At 41.7% G+C, this 22,739-nt stretch overlaps 5 protein-coding genes across 9 annotated transcripts; 1 reads left to right on the top strand and 4 right to left on the bottom strand.

The window, feature by feature from the left end:
- The first annotated feature begins 166 nt into the window (after positions 1-166).
- On the top strand, positions 167-6,709 carry LOC103982823 (proline-rich receptor-like protein kinase PERK8). Of its 5 annotated transcripts, none has more exons than XM_018825142.2 (9): positions 167-2,039; positions 2,281-2,691; positions 2,797-2,883; positions 2,981-3,051; positions 3,153-3,229; positions 3,347-3,494; positions 4,741-4,902; positions 4,977-5,166; positions 6,215-6,709. In XM_018825142.2, exons 1-8 carry the CDS (start codon positions 1,190-1,192, stop codon positions 5,160-5,162), a joined length of 1,992 nt encoding a protein of 663 aa, XP_018680687.2. In that variant the 5' UTR covers positions 167-1,189; the 3' UTR covers positions 5,163-5,166; positions 6,215-6,709. The 5 variants fall into 5 exon arrangements, with proteins under 5 accessions (XP_018680687.2, XP_009398138.2, XP_065034336.1 ...); XM_009399863.3 differs by having other exon boundaries at positions 6,168-6,709; XM_065178264.1 differs by having other exon boundaries at positions 4,977-5,171.
- On the bottom strand, positions 6,704-7,776 carry LOC135666651 (putative transcription factor bHLH086). Its single transcript, XM_065178280.1, has 4 exons — positions 7,273-7,776; positions 7,126-7,191; positions 6,982-7,047; positions 6,704-6,905 (listed from the first exon to the last, which is right to left on the bottom strand). Exons 1-4 carry the CDS (start codon positions 7,774-7,776, stop codon positions 6,780-6,782), a joined length of 762 nt encoding a protein of 253 aa, XP_065034352.1. The 3' UTR covers positions 6,704-6,779.
- Positions 7,777-10,644: 2,868 nt separating this feature from the next.
- On the bottom strand, positions 10,645-12,869 carry LOC135666625 (U-box domain-containing protein 4-like). The gene is made up of 2 exons (XM_065178226.1): positions 12,522-12,869; positions 10,645-11,819 (listed from the first exon to the last, which is right to left on the bottom strand). Exons 1-2 carry the CDS (start codon positions 12,809-12,811, stop codon positions 10,967-10,969), a joined length of 1,143 nt encoding a protein of 380 aa, XP_065034298.1. The 5' UTR covers positions 12,812-12,869; the 3' UTR covers positions 10,645-10,966.
- Positions 12,870-15,205: 2,336 nt separating this feature from the next.
- Positions 15,206-18,616, bottom strand: LOC135585395 (alpha-1,3-arabinosyltransferase XAT3-like). Its single transcript, XM_065178216.1, has 4 exons — positions 17,057-18,616; positions 16,954-16,989; positions 16,738-16,830; positions 15,206-16,657 (listed from the first exon to the last, which is right to left on the bottom strand). The coding sequence occupies exons 1-4, from the start codon at positions 17,193-17,195 to the stop codon at positions 15,354-15,356; spliced, it is 1,572 nt and encodes a 523-aa protein (XP_065034288.1). The 5' UTR covers positions 17,196-18,616; the 3' UTR covers positions 15,206-15,353.
- Positions 18,617-19,120: 504 nt separating this feature from the next.
- LOC103982827 (alpha-1,3-arabinosyltransferase XAT2) lies at positions 19,121-22,452 on the bottom strand. Its single transcript, XM_009399869.3, has 3 exons — positions 22,177-22,452; positions 22,015-22,092; positions 19,121-20,452 (listed from the first exon to the last, which is right to left on the bottom strand). The coding sequence occupies exons 1-3, from the start codon at positions 22,304-22,306 to the stop codon at positions 19,266-19,268; spliced, it is 1,395 nt and encodes a 464-aa protein (XP_009398144.2). The 5' UTR covers positions 22,307-22,452; the 3' UTR covers positions 19,121-19,265.
- Positions 22,453-22,739: the final 287 nt, after the last annotated feature.

The following is a 22,739-nucleotide window of genomic DNA, read 5'->3' as shown; positions in this document are numbered from 1 at the left end:
CCTGCGAAGAACGGCACGACAAGTTTCCTGCCAGCGCATGGACTATGAGGATTGGTCGACAAATATTCTACTCGAATTCATCGTCAGGTGCAGCAAGTATACATATATAACATAAAAAATGTGTGTAGTTTTTATAAGCAAAATGTACGAACGAAACAAAAGCAAGGATCATGAAAAATCCTGACTGCGATTTTTAGTCCATCCAGAGAGAGAGAGAGAGAGAGAAAAGTCCACCGGAGCGAGTCGAAACAGGGACAACCAGAGTGATTAGTGCCAAGAGCAGGAAGATCTTTTCTTGAAAGAATTTTATCATGGTCGTCATCAGCTAAGTGTTTTGGAAAAAGCCGAGCAAGTTTTTGCTTCCTGACACATGAAGGATTGGAGGCTCTGCAGTGGGAAGCTACAAACTTGGTGGGTGGAAGATGAATCGCTCCTTGGACACTCCGAAGTATGTTCAGACACACACTTCTGGTATGCCATTCTAAGACCAAGAACAGAAACATAGGAGGAAAAGAGAAGAGAAGGTGAGATCTATCGATCTGGCAGATCGGGGAATACACTTTTACGACTTCTGTAGTCTTGTGTTCTTCGTGGGTTGGCCACTTGCTGTGGGATAAAAGGGAAAAGTGGGTTCTTGGAGGTTTTGTTCAAGGAGAAAGTTGGCATTCCTCGCTAAAAGTTCGGCTTATTTTGGAAAGCGCTATAGATTTCTGGGGGTTTGGTACCGCCGCTTGCGGCGAGAAAGTTTTGGTAAAGGTGCGATCTTGCTGGGTTTGTTCAACAAAAGTTGAGATTTTTGGGTAATAAGTCACCACCGGGATGCTGACGTCCAGGAAGCTTTCGTATTTTTCCGATTCAAGTTGGTAGATATGGATTTCGTTCGTTTCGAGTATCTAATTTTGGAGTCTGGGCGTACAAGTTTAGGGTTTCTCGCTCATTTTTCTATGTAAAGGAAAGGATTTCTGGTGTTTCGATGATCTGATCGATCTTTTTCGCTGTTTTTGGCCCTGTTTGTGGAGCAAGATATCTCGATGCGTTTCTTCCCGCATTTAATCTGGAAGATCTGGCTCTGGAGATTTTGCTGATTCTGAGATCTTGTGGAAGGAAGAAACTTTTGACTTGCTTGCCATAAGAGCCGCAGAGCGACAGCGACGCTGATTTCGTTGGAGGGAACTAAATCTTGGTGAAGATGTCTTCCTCCCCTCCGCCCTCTTCGTCGGCGATTCCCCCGTCCTCTTCAACTTCGACTCCACCACCACCATCTCCTCCTCCTGTTTCTAGCGCACCATCTCCATTCTCTCCTTCCTCACCACCAACTTCTCCACCATCAGTATCACCGCCACCATCGATCGCCAGTTCGCCTCCTCCTGTAACTACCCCCTCCCCGCCGCTGCCATCGTCATCTCCACCACCTTCTGCTTCTTCCCAACCACCAAGATTGTCTCCTCCACCGGCTTCCAGTGCCACCTCTCCACCTGCTTCAGTACCATCAACATCAACACCTCCTACTGCTCCTACTGATCCTCCACCATCTTCCGGCTCCCCGCCTCCTGCATCACTGGCTCCACCATCCGTGACACCACCTGCAGGTTCTTCTCCAATATCACCATCAGCTAAACCACCTAACAGTTCTCCTTCATCACCACCTCCATCAGCGTCGGTAGGCCCGCCTTCGGTGACACCATCTAAACATGCATCATCACCTGCTGAATCTCCTCCCCGTAACTTTTCTGGCGGTACGACTCCTAAGCTACCTGATCGTCCTCCGCCCTTAACCTCTTCCATTACTCCTCCAGGCAGTATACCTAGTCCAAGTAAACGAGGTCCCAACACACCATCGGTTCCTGGTTCAGATGCGGGACAGGGAGATGGTGGTCTGAAGACTGGACCTGCTGTGGCTATTGGATTGGTGGTGGCTCTCGTGGTACTTAGCATAGCAGGACTGGCTGTGTGCTTTCTGAGGAAGCGCAAGAATTCGGTTGCTGGATGTAATGCAGGGTTTGTCAGGCCTTCATCATTTACATCTTCAATAATGTCGGGTAATGCTTAGAGCCTCTTAAGATTTTATATTCTGATCATCTTATTGTTTGTTTTAACTCCAATTGTCATGTTGGTTTTGGAGTTTGAAAATGTTACTAATTGCCTTCAAATATATTCTTTGTTTTTGGGGTTTATGAAATTTATACCTTTGGAAGTTGCTAAAATTTCATGAATAAACCACCAAGGAACGCTGATGCCATTTTGTCAATTTTCATGACCTTACTTAATTTTGCTTAACAGATTCACCACTTCCAATGTCCCCATCAGCTCCTTGTGTACATCTTCACAAGTCTGGTAGCATTGAGACGATCAACTCACCACCTGAAACAGCAATATCTAGTACAACACCATGGTTTTTGTACAAAGAGCTATACGATATAACCAATGGCTTCGCACCTCAAAATATACTAGGTGAGGGTGGGTTTGGTTCTGTTTTCAAAGGATGCTTAGCTGATGGAAGAGAAGTTGCTGTGAAGCAATTAAAAGTTGGAAGTGGACAGGGGGAGCATGAGTATAAAGCTGAAGTTGAGATCATCAGTCGTGTGCACCATCGCCATTTGGTTTCTCTTGTTGGGTACTGCATATCAGACAACCAGAGATTGCTTGTATATGATTATGTGCCTAATGGAACACTTGAATCTCATCTTCATGGTACAGCCGACGCTTGTCTATTCAAAGTACTATCATTGTTTATAATAAAAAGAATCAATTTAAATATGTTATGCATTCATTTTGATACTAAATCTGCATTTTCAGGGAAAAGAAAGCCAGTAATGGATTGGGCCACCAGGGTAAAGGTTGCTGCTGGTGCAGCTCATGGCATCGCATACCTGCATGAGGATTGTAATAATATATATTGATACTTACCAGCAACATATTTATATCTATTTAACTTGTCAACTATATATTATTTAATGTTTGTTGTTGTGATTCTAACCAGGTCATCCCCGGATAATTCATAGAGATATAAAGTCTTCCAACATCTTGTTAGGCAATAATTTTGAAGCTCAGGTTATCCTCATTATAAGACATCTTGTTTGGAGTAAAAAAGGTCTCGATCCTTCTATTATAATTGTTAGTAGTGTCACTGCTAACTTGTTATTATGCACTAGGTTTCTGATTTTGGGCTTGCAAGGTTAGCTGTGGATGCTTGTACACATGTTTCTACTCGTGTAATAGGGACGTTTGGGTAGGTGAATCATGTCATTGCTGCAAACCTTTGACCATAAAGCTTTTGGTATTAATTGGTATCTTGCGGTTCTTTCATCTTTTGCCATAAACAGCCTGACATCATTTTGTACCTCAGATATTTGGATCCAGAGTATGCATCAAGTGGCAGGTTGACTGAAAAATCTGATGTTTTCTCTTTTGGGGTAGTGCTTTTGGAACTTATTACTGGACGAAAGCCTGTTGACAGTACAAGGCCTATGGGTGATGAAAGCCTTGTTGAGTGGGTAAGTCTTCAAACTTTCCATGTCCAACCTTTTTTTTCGTGTATCATCATGTTATTGAAATAGCTTAAACATATATATCTTGTGACAGATTAATTGTCAACATTCATTAGAAATCTGATATGTATGTGCTAGTTGAAGTAATCATACACTTATTGCACGACTTTGGTTTCTGAGCTTATGTAGATTGTCAACATTCATTAGAAATCTGATATATAGGCAGCCAGAGTCCTAGTTTTTCTCACATTTACTGGATCATATTGAAGTATACAATAAACTAAAGAGTGGCTCAATGCATGAGGTTTCTGCCTATGTAGGTCCGAAGAGGGCAAGTGCCATATTTCACAAAACATGCCATGACATTCTTTCAGATGTTAAGGTCCTAAAGATCACTTTATTCACTAAAGTCTTGCCTGTGATCCACACTGGGATACCCTTTTTCTTTGGGTACCTGTTTCATAGTTTTTGCTTTCATTATAAATATTTCATGGTATAGGTGCTTAACCTGATTCCCCTGTATACTAGAAGCTTCTGATTCAAAATTTAAGGCATCCTTTTGTCCTTAGTCCCACCAAAAAGTTTCCTGAAATTTGCATCCTGTTTATCTTATTTGAATTTCAAGTGCAAATTTTTAAATGTTGCCAGCAGGCAAAGGTTCCAACTTTGTAGTCTTCAACCTGTAGATTAAGCAGTTGCTCCATTCTTACAAACTTTGACACCTCAGGGATTAGTTAATGTTGAGTAATAACTATATTAAACTTTATGTAATATAAACTTTCAAAGGTTTGAATCTCTGGGCTTTGACTTGGTAGAGATTAGTCAATTATAGTGTATGTATCCTTCATGCGATGATGCTCATAGAAGAGGATGTCTGACAACATGTTATATGCTTGAGATCTGTTATTTAATTGTTAAGATCTACATCAGCCAAGAGGGATCCCTCCTCTTTGAAATTAAAAATGGACCTTGATAGCATTATTTATTATTTGTTAGTATTATATTATGCAAAATTAGTTTGAATCTGATTGACTATAATTACTAGTACAGCAAAGACTTGCACAAATGCCTGCCCTGAATCTCTAGTGCCAGAAAAAAGAATTCTGCTGGCAAGCAGAATTCCCCGGAGCATTGTTGTCATTGCTACTGTGGATTACATAGACTTTGTTACGTGATTCTCTAAGATATCTTTTCTTTTATCTTGGTTCCAAAATATAGTTATCTGCTCGGTGAACTGCTAATGAAATTGCAGGCACGACCATTGCTTTCCCGTGCACTCGAAACTGGAGAATTTGGGGAATTACCTGACCCTAGACTTGAAAAGAACTATAATGAAGCTGAAATGTTCCGAATGATTGAAGCAGCGGCAGCATGTACCCGTCATTCGGCAGCAATGAGGCCTCAAATGGGAAAGGTTATAATCAAACACACTAAACCAACATTTAGAAGGAATATATCACAACACATGTTAAAACATTCTTGCTTCAGGTGGTCAGAGTTCTTGATTACCTTGCTGACATTGATCTTAGCAATGGTGTCATACCGGGACAAAGCAAAGTGTTCCATGTAGCTCATTCAGCAGATGTCAGGATTTTTCAGCAATTGGTATTTGGCCGCCATGATTCGAGTTCTGAGTACAGCCAGTACAATTGGTGCTGTCAGACCGACATGTAAACAGGTCATGTATGGGCCTTGCCATTGTGTATACACTTTCTTTCTGTATAGCCATATTTCTGAATCCATATTGGACTTGAGTCCTTAATTCTTTCGAGACATTTGAAGTTTGGTTTACGTTTTCTTTCCTACCACTACAAACATACATAGGAAAACGATTAGGGTACACTGAAGTAGATTTCTATATGATGACAAATATTGACTGAGTTTAGAATAGCAAAATTATCAGCAGATTTAGGAGGCTGATCTGGTGTCGTTTGACTTAATACTGATTGACATAAAAGTGAGGGTCAAGTATTAATTATATTATTTGCGTAGAGTTCCTCCTAACATAACCAAAAAAAACCCACAAAATGAACAGATTCACTCAAAAATATTGCATCTAAGTAATTCTCTTTTCACCATATCAGAAGCAGCTTTCAGTTAGATTCCTTGGTCTTTCACATCTTACATTGAACCATTTCTCCTAAATAGCATTGCCCTTGTCATGGCAGCTAAGTTGGGATGTTCCTGAAAGTGTACCGAACTAGTGTTTTTCTTTTTGTATGTAAATTATCATTTTGTCACAATTAGGTATCATTGAGTTGTTATTTTGTTCTTATTTCACATGAAAAGCAGCAAATCATGTTCCTTCATGTGAATGTTGATGCTTCTCATACCCAAATAATTGAAGACATGATGTGATGTGCTTGAGGCAAGAAGTGGTAGTTTCTGGAGTCAAGTTTGATTATGCTAGGGTTGCTGAAGAGGTTCAATTATCTTTCCATCCTGGTTCAAATCACTCTATTATGCTCATGCATCCTACTTGCAGTTGTTAGATAAATTGAATTCATATCTGTTGTTGGATTTAACTGCTTATTATCCCAAATTTAACTTCACAAAGTAAACAGATCAGGAAGCTACATGTTCGTCTATATAGTGAGAATTTAGACATCATGATATTATCATAGGGTTGGTATCAATATGAAACATCTTTTCCCAAGTGGATCTTTTTCTTTGCTTCAGGTTGATGTTTCTAAATTTCTTCAGCTCATGCCAATGAATATCTTCAGGAGAAAGAAATGGACGAACCACTAACCTGTCTCCAGAGAACATCACTCAGAGTTCAACACACAAAATGCTGCTCTGTATTGTATGCTCCCTTGAGTTGGAACAACATATTGCTGTTCCAGATTCATTATAAGTTCTCAAAGATAGTTGGCATTCACCTCTTGCTTCCTTCTGTGAGATAAATGTTAGCCTTCAGGCTAACATTTGTACCCTGCAGAACTGCTTGCGGTTGGACCACTCATGGTAGAGTTTATCAAGGTAAGTTCAGTAGTAATGTATGAAATGCTTGCTGTGGAGGTGGTGTTTCTTCCCCCAAGCAGTTGACTCTGGTGCTCATATCTTTGGGAAAGAACAAAAAGGACACTATGCAAGCCCTTTGTCATGTGTTGTTTAATTTGTGGCTTGTTGGGACTTGGGAACTGATGCTGGTAATTATCTAGTCTCAAAATACCAAGGACAAATTGAAACCAAAAATGACAGAGGTAGTATTCACTGTACTCTTTCAGATGTTCATAACTCCAGACTAAGGATGTTTGCAGTTCTGTTTCAGCTAACATTACATGGAGTTTACTGGTTCGAGCTACAGTCCCCGTCTCTGTGAGAAGATAAGATGGCATCGATTGCCTCCTTCACTTGAGCAGTATCAGGTGCTTTCCCTCCTTGTGCAGGCCAGAACTCATCGGTTGCCAAAACCTGCACAGCCATCAGAACACTTGTCATCCATCACTATGACCGAGAAAAAGCTCCAATTTGAAGTAAAGTGGATTACCTTCACTTGCAACTGAAGGAACTTAACATAGTTGATGGCCTTCTCAAGCATGGTAACCATGTCAACCTACAACATATCCGTCAACACGATTAGGATGTGATTGGCAGAATCAAATGTGGCGAAGCTGTTTGATAAAATGCATGCCTTTGCTCCATTGGGCACAAGATCTTGGAGAGTTTTAAGGCGCTCGCTTATGCGCTCCCTCCGGTTCTGCAACAACGAAGGATCTGTCAGAAGAAGAAGAGGATTTTAATTGGGGGTCTCAAGAGATCTAAAGTTAGCTGTGCACACCTTTGCTGCAAGAGTCTGGGGATCCTTGGATGGACTCGACTTCTCCTTGATCGTTCGAGCGTTACCGCATCGCTTCTTCGGACTTGGCACATCACTTTCCTGCGTTATTGGCATCGACCTACTTCTCTTTTGGATTTCAACCTCTCTCACAGGGCTGCCTATAGAACCGTAGGCATTCATCATATCCGAGTAGATTCGGCCGTCAGCCAGCCATGAGTCAGCGATTCCGGTACACGTCACGCCGTCACCTTGCTCGAAGTCCAACAACGAGGAGTTGGAGCCGCACCAGCCGCCCGGGACTCCCCTGAAGTCGACAACGGACAGCGCTTCTTGCAAAGAACAAGGATTCGCCACGCCCAACGCGTGACTGCTACTAAATGAGGAGATAGGATCTCCTTCAAATAGCTCGTTCAGAGAAAGCTGGAGAGAAGCTGCCCATCCCCCATGGATTAATGCATGGGACGACGACCAGCCTTGTCGGATCCGACCATTGGCGAGGGCCATGCAAACCAGAAGACCTACGTGCGCAAGCAAGAGCAAGTGACCACAGAATCCTTGCGGGAGGTGGAGGTGGTGTTCTTAAAGCATGCAATGGCCCAGCACGTTCCGCTACCCTCCTTTATAAGCAAAGATCCAAGTGGGGTGGGGTGGGGGGGAGTGCATTAAATTCAAGGTGATTATTGTGAGGTGTTTTGAAGCACTTCCAAGCTTTTGTTCTGCAAATGGCGCTGTTAACTGATCTGGTCACATGGAAGCATGGAGGAGAGGAGGAGTGGAAAATGCATCTCAAGAATCGCCGCAGATCTCGCACTCGCACGCCTTGGATTCCTGTACTATCGCTGATAGAGATCACCACCTCATCATAGCAGGAGTTGAATTCTGGACGAGGCAGCGAAGGAGCTTTAAATGCCAGCGTTCTTAATTGGCTCATCGCTTCAATTATATGAAAGAAGAGTTCAAGGTGCACGCTTCTGAATAAACTATCTCTCTCTCTCTCTCTCTCTCTCTCTCTCTCTCTCTCTCTCTCGCATTAGGTTTAATCTATAGCTTTCTTTGGGTAGGTCTTCTAATTCCTCAACCTACACACACAGCCTAGTTTCTAAGCATATCTGATGAGTCACATCCTAAGTTGAAACAACCGATCACAATAATCCCAATGTATGAGAAGGTGGAGAGATTTATCACCCACTTCCAAGTCCCAAGGCATTCTAAATTAAATAGTAGGTGTTATCATCATCTCTGAGTATTGAATTAGTTCAGAGTCATGGATTCTGCAGGAATGAGGATCCAAGGCAAATCAAGATCAAGATCACACAGCATCTCCATTGTTTACCAGGTAAACTGTTTGAAGAATTGTCAGATACTTGCATTTATGGAGGTTTTAACAAAGTCAACCTGTAATTGCTGCCTCAATTAAATGCAAGTTAGAAAACCAAGCAGCTAATATACCAAATTATTGGGGGAAGAAATGGCTGACTTTGGTGGAACAAAGATTTTATAGTTGTATGACTACTTTTTAAACATTATCAGCAACTGTAAGATCTAAAGCATTTAATGAATCCAAGAGAGTAGACATTCCAAGCACCTCACATTAGCCATGTGGAGTACTTGTTTAAGTTGGAGAGCTTTTCCTTACAATTATGGCCCCTTGTCATTATTGGAGTGTTCTATTAATCCTTTATTTTATTTTGTTGTTGCCTAACTTCATGATATAATAATCTGACAAGACAATTGCTCATTGAACTCATTAATCATACACCAGCCTGGAAGATAGAACACTTTGCTTCTTGTATTAGATGTTGGTGAGATTAAATTTGTAACATCTTATTTTTATTTTCGTTCATATTCTGTATATGTCAGTCGAATAGGATGTTTTTTTTTTTACTTATACTGTTACTTATAACATAGTGAAAAATAAGTAAATTTGAAAGATATTAACTTGATAAACAAAAGAACAAAATTTTTCTGATACAAATTGATGTTTGACATCGGTACTTATACTATAAACTTATACTTTCAGCTCAGATATGTATTTTCTATTCAAACTTATATACAAAAGGAGATGCTCGTAAGTTGTCATCTATATCTGCTTTGGAATAGGTTTATACCAGTTTATCTCTTTGCTTATCATATGGATAGATAGACAGTGACTTTACCTGCAAAACAAGATCTATAATAAATGATAACTTAATAAACATAAGCAGTCATATATAAAACCTTTCAAAATCAAATGCATTAAATGTTTCAATGCAAATTCACCATTAAATAGCCACTTTTGTAATATCATAGCATACATGATGTATAATCAAGAGGTAAAACTTTGATTCATAGTAAGTCATAATACATTTATGTGGTCGTAGCAATTACAATATAGAATCATAATATATCCATGATCTCCCATATTATGTATCATCACATATACGTATTTGTTTTCTACGCTGCACATTAAATATACCGATGCATAAATACTTCATAGCAATTGCCAACCGAAATATGCATAATAAAGAGATAAAATTCTGATTTAATCATAACACATGTGCAAGAATAATTTATAATATATGCCATAGGAAATTATAGTACATCAATGAACTTCCCTATTACATTTCATCATAGATATGTACATTCCTACATGGTGTATATCTACAAGGGTTGCATACTATGCACGAGAACATGGATCCAGAGATCAAGATCAAACAACCGGTCTTTCAAATGCCATGCATTTGATGGCACATCAACTGGCAAATAGTTCTTGGAAATTGGTCCTGTTATCTGTTTCTCGAGGGTTGAGTAGTTCTCACACTCTAATAGAGAGTAACACAGTGAAAGGAATAGTTTAAGAAGGTTAAAGAACAAAGGTAGAATAGTATTACTGTACTCGTGATTTCTGATGGTTATCAGCATTGTCACAACCATTTGATTGGATAAGGCAACCATTATCTCTATAATCATCATATTCTTTTGAAATCCTATTAAGTCTGCATGTATGTTTATAGATAACAGATGTTGTAGCACTTGGATATCAGTTGGGCATGCAGAATCTAAAGACGAAGATAAGGAGTGAATAAGAAATTACTACACCATATGTCATTTTTTATAAGTAATTTACTGTGGTCGAATCGCATACATATTGGCAAAGATGATCAATGGATGGATTGTTATTGGAAAGAGTAAAAGATAAGAAAAATTATCGAAAAAGCTTCATTGAGACTTTATCGAAGAAGAAGAAGCTTAAATGCATTAACATATCCCTCTCCTATTTATACAGATTAGGAGGAAAAAATTTTCTCAACAGAATAAAGAGATTTTTAAAAAAATCTTATCTGCTATTAATTGTTATGTGCAGAATCCTATAAGCACTATACACTAACTGTATTAAGGGAAAGGAGCTCAATTTACTCTTCACATCTCAGCCAGACATGTCGAACTAAACATAAACAGTTGTATGAAGCGATGAAATCGTCATTTTTATTGCAACAACAGACTGAAACTTTAACCTTCAATCTATGTCTCAACTAACACAACTGTCGAATCATCCACACACAACTGTCGACACTTCACCAGTCACCCGATACCATCGATGGCCTGGACTGGCATGATCATGCTATCTTCTTTCTCCTCGACCGGATTCACTCAATCTTCCAAACTAATCAGAACAAAGAACAACACAAAAGAACAAACAAAAGAAAGCAGACAATCATTTTGAATGGACTCCAGAAGGACGACCTCCGACGGGCAGCTCTTTTGGTGTGCACAGGACAGCCCTCTGCTGCAAATGCCTCAAGCTCTGCTCCATGCTAATCTGAACCATCTCAGCCAACATCTTCTTTGCCTTTCCAGCCCGATCATCGCCATCGATCCTGGAAACAATATCGCTAACGATGTTCTGAAAAGCATCTGCCTGTATGCCTGATCTTTGTTGCGAAGTGCTCCGTAGCAGATCAAGAAGTTGATGAGCTTTTGCTTGAGATGTTGGTGTGCCCTGAATGGTGAGTTCAAGAAGACCAGGAATAGCACCTTCTTTAAGGATAATGTCTCTGTATCTGGAATAATCACTCTCGCACATTGTTAGAAGGGCTCCCACAGCGTGCTCCCTACTAGAAGGAGCCCCTCCCTCGAGTACTTCTACCACTGTAAGCACTCCACCTTCCTCGAATGTCAAAGCGGCTCTTCCTTCCTCGAAGCTCATCAGTAACTCAAGAAGGGCACAACACTTCTCATGAGTTCTGGATGACTTCTTGCAGCTCCTCAGCAACTTGATAACAGCAGGTATTGGTTGGAGAGAAATGAGAGTGTTCAAGTTGTTTGGAATTGTAGAGAGATTATACAGAGCCATCATAGCATCGATCCTGGCTTGTCGGTTTCCATCTTTCAGGATTTTGACGAGGAGAGGGATGGCACCAGAGGCACTGATCTTAGGCTTGTTGACACAAGTGGCGGAAAGGGTCAGAACAGATGCAGTAGCATACTCTTGTAAGCAAGAATTTGTTGATTCCAGGAAATAAATGAGTGGCTCGAGTGCTCCAGCATCGACAATCTTAATTTTATTTCTGTCCTCCAAATTAGAAATATATTCAGCAAAACTTCCATACGATGATAGCATAAATGCATCAACAATCAGTAATCACTCCGTTATATGAAGAAAACTCCTAATAGGAAGAAATTACCAGATCTATGCAACAATCAGTAATCACAGCCTACAAAAGAAACTACCATTGTTTTTCATTGAATATGCATGCTTTTCGAAGTCTATGCAGATCCAAAGTACAATATCCAATCTGATAAAAATAATGAAACATTCCTAATTCGACTAAAGACGAAATCAAGAAGAAACAAATGACAGAAGCAGGATTGGAAAAGGACTGATCAGCCACTCGGTCGCAAATAGGATCTACCATCAGTCTGATAGACTGCCAATGAAAGAAATAAATGAAGAGTATTACGTACATCCAGTAATCCTCATATGGACTAATAATTACTCGATTAGTTTGTCGAGTTACACCGAAAGAGAACATATCATAAAAAATCCTTCGGCCTTTCACTTTAAGAGAGAAAAGGTTGATTAACTTGTACATAAAAGAGGAGAGTACTGTGACACAAACGCAAAGCATGTCTTCTCTCTCTCTCTCTCTCTTTCTCAATCAATCACAAGGAAATGAAATCAATTAGAAACCAAAAGAAAATTCATGCGGGAAACGGTGTTGCACGCAAAAAATGCAATCTTTATGACCCGTGAGAAGCAAAGATCGTACCTTTCGTCCCTGACGGCAAGATTGAGGAGTCCGAGCATGGCGGCCTCGCCAGACTCGGGGCTTCCATTCCTAAGCATCGAAACGAGGGGCTCAATTGACTCGGAGAGATACCGCCGGTGCTTCGCAGACGTCTTCGTCAGCCGCCGGATCTCTCTAGCCGCCTGGATCCTGTCATCCTCGTCCTCCGACCGGATCCGCTCCATGATTCCCTGCACCAACACCGCGACCCTGCCTCCTCCGCTCAAATCGCTCGAGTCCTCGCTGGGGATCTGAATCTCGGACGACGCCATCGCAGTCCCCTCCGGCTCCCTCCTTGCCTCCCTCTCCCTGAGCGGTGAGAAGAAGAACAGCGAGCTGGGGAGCTTTTAAAGGACGTAACGGCGGGGCGCGACGGCAACAACATAACGTTATCGTGACGTTAACTATACTTAAGGACGCATTACACCAAGTGTCGGTGGCAGGCCGTTGAGTTAGGCCAGCGACTAGTGGGTCCCTTAGAAGCCGTAGGACCGGAATCAGACGGTCAATCTCTCTCCCCGTATCTTGATGGGGGACGGTCTACCGGATTCGGATCCAACACGTCATCCAAATCCCGTGGTCTTGCGGGCAGCCGTACGTAAGACACTTAAAAATGTGGGGGCCACATTAATATCATGAGGACCAATGTACCACCGCAATGGCATAAACCAAAACAAATCAACAATTCTTCTAGAGTTTTCCATCAAAATCATTTAATTACAATTTTCTTGGGCGAACCCATCTAAAACGGACGTTAAAAGGGCATCCAAGGAAGCCTTGCCTTTGCGTCCAACAGTCGAACAATGCATGTTCCGCGCACACACATATAATATCTTGTTTGCTTGGCACCTAAATATGCTTCCCCGCTTCGTCATCATCATCATCATCATCATCATCGGCACGTGGGCGACCATTTCCCGACCCAATGTGGTGATCTCAATCGCTGGGCTCCACTTGCGACTGGTTTGGGTCCGGTTTGGATGATGGGACGCACATGGATCCACATCAGGTGGGACCATCGTGAGGGAGCTAATCATTCATTTTAATTGGTCTACGTTCAATTGATCAACATTTCTTCGTGCACAACAGTGAGCTGCAACCCACTTATCATACATATACTCCAAGAATGAACCTTGGTCAGCTTCACCTAATTGGTTGCCTGTGTCAATGGCATAGTCACATGGTTTCAGCAGCAACCCACCTTATCACAACTGTACTGCTCATGAGCCGGACTAAGAACAGCATCAGTTCTCTCTCGATAAACTTAAGAGAGAGAGGTTGTCGTCAAGGTAAGAACAGCATCAGTTCTGTTTGGGTGTCTTCCTCGTTGAGCATTGAAAGGACAAGTACGTACAGAGCCTTGAGGGGATGAACTCCTGCTTTGCATAGGCCAGTTTGGATATGGTGGGTTGCCTAACCCTCTAGAATCTTAAATATCATGCCCCAGGGTTATCTGCTGCACTTTGGATAACGTGTGCATGTCTCCAAACCTGAGAACCGAGTCCAAGAGAGCACCGTGAAGACAACGCAAACTTGGATGTTCAACACCTTCATGCATGCATGATGTGCATTATTTTCGGGACTATGTCACGCAACAATGATATCTCCCGACATGATCATATGACTTGACGTCTCCTTGAATCCGCAGGGGTCTTTTGGGGCATTTAGAATCAAGCCTCATCACATTCTGTTGGACTAATGATTGAGATCTTGTTCCTCCGAGACAATGGCAATGCAGATGACAGAGGAAGAGGAGGAAATGGGAAGAGAGGTGGATATCGTGGCATTATGGGGCATAAAATCGAGTGTCAATGGGCAGTTCGGATGCTGATGGGGGGAGCCTGCAGTATTTGCAGAAACCTGCTCGACCATTTGACTCCTAAATTGATCCTGGAAATCAGCCTGAAGAGCGGATTCAAAGGATGCATTCCACACTCTCTTCGATCAAATCTATTGATTTAAATAGCAGATTAAAATGTTTCAAGCAAACGATCAAAGGTCAATAATTCCTCGTCAACATAGCAAACTTTATTCGATATCATGACCTGGAATTGGTCCGTTCAAACTCTTGACTTTGAAACAGTACCACCATATAATTAGCTGCAGTCTGGGTGAAGACATGCCATGCCATCTTCTAAGTACACAATGAAGAAGACCAATTCATCGGGCTATCTCCTTCTGTTGGTCTTCTTGGTGCTTATGGCTGTTAGAACTCTTTCCATTCGATATCCTGCACAGGCCTTCCTGGAGGAGAATGTTTACAAAGGTGAGTTTTTTGCAATTTTCTAGTTTGCAGCGTCTGTTGTGTTCATTTTTACCTTCATCTCAGGGAGGACTGACGCTATCTTCAACAAAAATGCCGTCGTATTAAGAGGTGGGGGTGTTTCTCCCCCTTCTCCGGCTCATAATATCCAGAGAGGGCCACAGACTCCTGCACCATGAACTGAGCTCCTTATATTCTCTGTTCTTCATTCTGCATGATGTTTGCAAACTATGTCATATAAATCTGTGTATAAGACTCTTTGTAACGTCTCAACGTGTTGTTATGCAATTTGCGATAGCCATAATCATGTTCATGAGCAGCATACTTGTGATGCTATTTGCGTTACTGCTTATTACGATTATTTCGATCACAGCGGCAGATGATAAATACAAAAGTCATGTGGTTTAAGAACCCATATGAGAGAGATTATATGTAATGTGTACATGGCAGACATCATCTTTGTGTTGAACTCAGCCCCAACCAGAGGTGTGACATGACTGATGGGAGAACGACCTGAAGGAAGAAGAAGAAGAAACGCCTTCATTCTGCAGCTACTGCATCATATGCTCGAGCGCTTTCCACAGGACATCTCTGAACCTGCTGACATCGAGCTTCACATTCTGGTTCTTCATGAACGTAGACCTCACGACATGAAACCCACGTTTGTGGAAGGACATGGGATCCGTGAACGCAGGGTGGTCTTTCGGGTACTGCTCCGAAAGAGTACTCTCTTCTATGGATATACTGTACTGTACGTAGTTGAGACCCATCTCCCTGGCAGGGTTCCCGAAATCTAGCACGGCAATCCATTCCAATCCACCCCATGGAACTATCTGTATCACCGTGGCATTCAGCGGCAGGAACACAAAGTTGGTGAGTCCTGCGCCGTGCACCCCCATCATCACGTCGCAGGAGTTCACGATCTGCGCGAACTGAGCTAAGTTGGTCCCGGCATCAGCTTCGCCGACCACCACCTCGTACCCCAACTCCTCCGCCGCTGCCACTATCTCGTCGACGTTTGTGAAGGCTCGCGATCGCTTCCTCGCGATGATCAGCAGCCTCGGCTTCCTGGCGGAGAGATCCTCGATGCAGTTCAATGTCTCTCGGCCAACAGAGAAGACGCGCCTCATGAATTTGGTGAAGTCGATCATGGTATAGCCATTAGGGGCTCTGGCAGGGTCGATGTGGAACTCCTTGTGGGCGCGTAGGCCAACGATTACCTGCTTGAAACAATGCACTTCGTCGTCCTTGTCGTGGTCGATCACCGGGTACTTGGACAGCCGCTGAAGCACGGGAAGGTACTTGGCGATCCACCATCTCTTGAAGTCGGTCACCACGAACCGGACCTCCCCGTCAAATTGGCGTGCGGTCAGGAAGAGAGGAACCAGCAGGTCGGTGAAGTCATGGAAGAGGTTGCCGGTGTATCCCCCGACGGAGAAGACGATAGCCGGGACATCGTGGTGGAAGGTGCACTTGGGGGATTCACTGCTTGCTTTGACCGTAAGTTCCCTGACGCCGGCGAGACAGGCCTCGTCTCCCTTGCGAGGATAAGGATGAACTTGCCAAAGCTCTTTCGGCTCTGCGTTGGATGGTTCCATGAATATGACAGACGAAGAGTTCCCGGGAATCCTGATATCTCCATACATTTCACAGACATCCACTCGTTGGTCTGAAACATCACACAGTGGCTTCCTCTCTGGAATCTGAATTGTACCTGTTAGTTCATGGATGCTTGCTTCTGCCTTCGGAGTTGACTCGACAACAATGGCATTCTCTTCTCTCTGGAAACTCTTCTCTTTCTCAATGTTGCTCTCTGCTACATTTGGCACTTGTTTCTCTTCTTTCTCTACTTCACCTTCATCCCACGATTAGAGATTCGCAAGCTTTCATCAAATAGCTACGAAAATAAGGTAAGCAGAGGAACAAGTAGATTACCCAATGCCTGAGAATTTAGTGCATCTTCCTTTTCAGAAAGAGCTGAATGAATCCCCTGTATCCCATTATTATCGCCGTTCACCACATCGTCACCTAAAGGAAGAGATCGACAAAACCAAAATTTCCCAGTTTTCAGACAATCAAAGCTAAGCGGAAGCTCAAAAGAGCATTCACAACACGCATCAAAGTTAAAAGGATCCGAGATTAGTAGGCTACCCGACTGCGGAGGTGGCAGCCATGTCCTAAAACCGGCTGCAAGCTCAAGAACAAGGATTTAGCCATGGAGCATAAGCAAAAGAAAGAAATCGAAGTAGCTTACAGTTGGAATGAACAGGTGTTTGAGGCTTAGAGGCCACCAAGAAGGCCATCGTGACTACGAAGCATCCAGCCATTAGCACCAGGAACCTGAATCTTCGCGCATGGTTGACATTCCGAACCAGCTTCAGTTTGGAACCCATCTTCACCTGCTGCGAAGAGAAGAAGAGAGATCAAGGGAAGTGCTCGTTAACGTGCAGCTTCCTTCTCTTCTGCTAGCTTCAGGTGACGAGTTTGGTCGTTGCCTTCCTTCTGCCACCCTCATGGCACAAATTTGGACTCTCTCCGGAAAAGAGTCATTTATGAGGCAAGTCTAATGGGATGATTCATTGAGTCGTATTAACAACCGAGTTATTCCTTTGTTCTTCCACATCTGGCTCAGCCTGCTACAGGAATGATGAATGGATAGCTGAATTCTGGTCCAGGGTAGCTGTAACTTTCTTTCTGAGGAAATCAAGAAAGCAAAAGAACAGTAGAAAAAGAGAGAGATTCATGAGACTCTTTTACCCCATTCAACTCATCACATGATTCACATACCTTCTGACGAGGGGTTAGAAGACAGAGGTCGAAATGTTCCAACCAAGGAAAAATTATTAGGAAAAAGAAGGCAACACAGAAGGTAGAATCTTCGCAGCTTTTACTGGCATGCTCACCATCACAGGTTATGCAATAGAACAAGCAAATACTATTGAGATGCCCCTACCTACTTCTCAGTGCCTTGTTCTAGCTTTAATCCGACAGCATCACCATTTCACGTGAACCATGCATCGAGAAATAATCAATCCCTTCTGCACTGTCTCTGTTATCTATATGTACAAACACCTGTGTTGAACGGATAAAACAAATAGAATTTGTTTCATCTCTTTGAAGAGCTCTCTGCTTCACGTATCTCTACCCAATGGGAGGAGCTGTTCTTCGACGGGGAGAGAACAGAGACTCCGTATACATAGTTGAGTCTCGTGAGCTTGTCCTTGCAGGTTGGATCATTCAGTCAAAGGTGAGGAGAATAACATCTATCAATTCTCAAGAGTTGGATGGCTTTCTAAAGAAATTAGCATAATACCTGTTGGATGGATTTCTGAAAGCCAATGCCACATTCTTCGGCGTTAATCTCGAAACCCCACTTCTGCAGAAGGAAGCAGCCATCATTCGACATCGAAGTGCACAGGCCACGGCTGACGAAAAGGTCTGAAAGGCATGCTGAGCTGAATCTTTTAAGAAAAAGCTATCCAAAGGTGCCATCGAACATCTGAGAGCCACTAAATCTTGTCGAGTGGATGCCCGGGGATTTTTAGATTATGAATTGAAACGAGGAGCATGAAACAGAGAGAATACAAGTCAATACTAGTTCATGTTTACTCGATCTCCAGGAAAAACTCGCTGAGAAGATCGATCAGATCATGGCAAATAACATCCCACGCCACATAGCAAAACTCCATCGGCATTCACTTGTCCATGAACAGGGAAACCTTTAAATCGGCCCAAATCATGGTAGTGCGACTTGTTTGGGCTCCTACCACTTGTCTATTGTGAACTCCAGAGGTTGGAGTTTGCTGCTACTAGAGCTGCAGGTAAGCAAATTCTGAAGGTATAAGGTGGTGTTCTGCAACAATTCTCTCTCTCTCTCTCTCGCTAACTATGTCATATTTAGTATATACAAGTAGAACCTACAGCCAAGATGAATGACACTGTACAAGATGAGCACTTCAACAAAACCAACTGCAGCTCTGCAAAACTGTTGAGGCTTTATTTGGAGAAAAATTATGGGATTAGCAAACCATTTATTCTATATGAGATGCTTTCTGGATGATAAAATCCCATATTTCTTTTGTAAGTTTGATTTCCACAAATAGATTACAAGTTTAAATGTTCATGAAAGTGTTCCATCCCTAAACTTTTGCGAAGACAAATTAAATAAAGTACATCTAACCAAAAAACCATGTTTTGATGCAACTCCAAACAAAGTAAAAGATTACAGAAAACATATTCATTTATCCTGTGATTAATGAAGGGGTTTCATGCTTGTTTAATCATCCAAGAAAACTTGTTCTAGAGCAAGAGCAATTGGTTGGGCAATCACTGGCATTTATATATTCATTTTTTTCTGTGAAAATACTGAAGAAACTTCATGTTTATGTAAATATATAAAGAAAAATACAAAGTTCACAAATTAATTAATCAAGGCAAAGAGAGCTTCGAACCGATTCATCTATCTACTCTTGACGAAGAAGCTCAAGGGCATGTAGTAAGGTACTGCTGAACCTCCCCATATCAAGCTTCACTCCTTGTTTGGCAAAGTATAAGTCGATCATTCGATCCCACCCATGTTTCTTGTAAGCTTCCTTCTGATCAGAAAGCACCGGATCGCCTCTAGCAAACTGCTCTGTCAGTGTGCTCTCGTCTAGACTTATAGTATACTGCATATAATGCATCTTCATGCTTATGGTAGCCAGTCCAAAGTCGATCCAACTTATGCCCTCCAATCCGCCCAAAGGAACAACTTGGATTACTACTGCATTGGTTGGAAGGAAGACAAGATTAGTTAGCCCAGCACCATGAACTCCCAGCATCACGTCGCATGAATTAACTATGTGTGCAAATTCAATCAAGTTAAGCTTTGCCTCTGCAACAACAGCTTCGAAGCCCATCTCTTCCGCATTTCTGACTATTTCATCAACATTGGCAAATCTCCTCGTCCACTTCCTTGCAATAATTAGAATTCTAGGCTTCTTACCTTGATCTGGTCCTAGTTTAATTGCCATGTCCCTCTCCAGTGCAAAAGACTTCCTGATAAATCGTCCGAAATCAACCATTGTAAGACCATAAGGCGATTTTGAGGGGTCAATGCTCATCTCCTTGTGAAACTTAAGACCCACGATAACATGAGGATAGCATCGAACTACCTGGTCCTGGTTGAAGTCAATTATTTCATAATTAGTGAGAGATTTGAGTATCTTTTGGTACTTCTCATTCCACCATGGAAGAATCTCACTTATCAGAAACTGAACTTCGCCGTTGAATTGTTGTGATGTTGTAAAGATAGTGATAAGTATATCAGTGAAGTCATGGAAGAAGTTCCCCATGTAACCACCAGTTGAGAAGACTATTGCTGGAACTGAGCTATGCACAGCACATTTAGGAGCATCACGAGTAGACAAAGTTTTCACTGACATTTCCGTGACACGAGCCATAGCTCTGGCATCTCCCTTTCGAGGATGAGGCTTTAACTTCCATGATTCTTGTAATTTTGTAGCATTCACATTTGAGGAAGCAACAAAGAAGATGGAGGAAGAGTTTCCATGGATCCTAATGTCACCCTCCATCTCACAATAGTCATTTCTTCTGTTTGAAAAATCACAGAAAGGATTGCTTGGTAGTTTCTCCTTTTGGTACCTCACATCTGCACAAAAATGATAAGCTTTTAAATTTTAATGAAACATGCTTAACCTCAGTTTCTATTTTTCAGGTTCCAATATAATGATGAATGTTTAGAATTGAAACATAACCTATATTTAGGGAATAGCCAATTTAGCTTTATGAATTTTTTTCTTAATAAATCGGATAATTTTCATTGTGTCCGCATTTAATTTGATAACAAGAACTTCATCTGAACTTTGTGGTCAATTAAATTGTTTTAATTAATGCAGTAAATAAGAAACATAATGCCTTACAATTACAAAAATAAAATTCTTAGAGGAAAATAAAAATAATAAAAAATCTAATATTAATAGAATTAACATGTCTATAACAAATTTTGAAAAAAGGAACAACAATGACCACCAGCAATAGGATTTTCATCATTATCCAGGAAATAGTGTAGAGTAAAGCAGTCAACATAAAATATCAAGTGTCTGTGTCCTGAGGTATGTATCACATAAGTGTAATGATTATTAAATAGAACCCTTAGATAAAAGATGTCCTGGCTTGTTCAATGTATAGTTAACCAAAAATTTGCGACAGAAGAGTTGTGGATATGGAAACACTCCTCTCTTTTTGTTGCCAATTGGTTAGATAAATGCTATAATTTGTCCCTTTATTATTACATTTCTGTTTCTTGTTCATCTATGAACAACTTAAGCTAGGAGGCCCAAAATAAGTATTTATAAATCCAAGATACAGAGTGAACCTTTGATCCTAAGACATTTAAGCTAATGCTCATTAAATGATGGTGATTCTGACTATTCAGCAAAGAATTAACAGGTTACTGATCTTCTCTCAATATGTTACTAATTCCAAGAATCTCAACCTGTGATCTCTTGTATCTAACCTGTGCTCTGTTCACTAAAATATCGGAATCATCGAGGACTCACGGTCCTCTCTTGTTCATCTCCCTTTCTAATATGCTGGAACTTTAGAAATCATGAAGAACAAATGGAAATGAGCCTAATATCAGACTGGGTTGCTGCCGTTTGACTCCAGCTTCTTGTCAGTGCATTCAGATAGAAAGGAAGAACGGGATCTTCAGAAATTAAAAGAAACAAAATAAACACAAGCAGGCAAGTTGTTCATCTCAGAGAAAGAGATCTTCGTTTTCTATGTCAGATACTCTTCTTTCTCCTCCCTTTCTCTTTCTTGTCTTACTTTAAGAAAAATTTCCTCTCTAATCTCGCTCTTTCTTCCTTTGCCTCTTCTCATCTGATGCCATCTTGGGGTATTCTTCTACCTTCCGATCCTTATTATTGAATTGCTTGGAGGTGTCCACCAATTTCCCCCCTTTTCTAAGATGATTTTATTACAAGTAAATTCTTTAACTAATCGACTGATAATTATGTGCATATATCAAATTGAAGGAATGGATTCATGAATCTGAATGCAAACAGGTCGTCTCGCCCCCTCTAATCTATCACTATGTACGTAGATCTTCAGCTCGTATGTCTAGGAATGCTTCCTTCTTCCAGCACTCTTATGATGTCTTCAAAAACCATTCCAGAGTTAAGGAAATATCAAAAAATGGGCTTTTACCTGCTTGATGAGTAGTTGCGATCTTTGCTTCCGCCTTGGGAACAGGAGCAGCAGCTCGATTCGAACGCCAGAAACTCACTGCGGAACCAAATAAGACTGAGAAAGAGAACTCAACGACAAAACCACTGATACATCAGAAGTGCAGAGACCAAAGGAACTCACGGTTGGAGAAAGAAACAACGTAGCTGGTGTACACCACAAGAAGGATCATCGACAACAGGAAGCATCCCCCAAGCAGCACCGACCTAAGCTTCTGGGGTTCCACCCGGCTCGGACTCTTCTGCTTCGCCATCTCCGCAGTCTCTCTGGGCTTCAGATCCTGCAACTTGCCATCGTTTGGGGAAGATTGGAGTTGGAGAGGGAGTCAAATCGCTGCTCCTCAATAATGGAGCTCAAGTTTTCTTGTGCTTCCTGGCAACTCCTTAGATAATAGTTCTGACGCTGCAAGTATTAGTTTAGGACAACTTCTTCTAATAATGTTAATTTCGAGCTGATCAATTTGAAAGCGAGCCGAGCCAAAAGGTGGCGCCGAACCAAGTCACGTTACAATGGGAACCAGTGATCCGTCAATTTGGCTCCCAAAGACAGGAACAAATGTAGGACCAGGTCTGAATCTAAACAATGGAATTTTATCATGCGGCCTTGTTAACAATCACAACGGTGCCACCTGTCATTTATGTTAGTAAGGTATTAGAGTTAGAATATATGACTGTATCTAATATTAT

Source organism: Musa acuminata, chromosome BXJ1-4 (genome assembly GCF_036884655.1).
Source record: "Musa acuminata AAA Group cultivar baxijiao chromosome BXJ1-4, Cavendish_Baxijiao_AAA, whole genome shotgun sequence".
Lineage (NCBI taxonomy): Eukaryota > Viridiplantae > Streptophyta > Magnoliopsida > Zingiberales > Musaceae > Musa > Musa acuminata.
The sequence above is the reverse complement of the archived record's forward strand: the minus strand, read 5'-3'. Positions and strand labels throughout refer to the sequence as shown.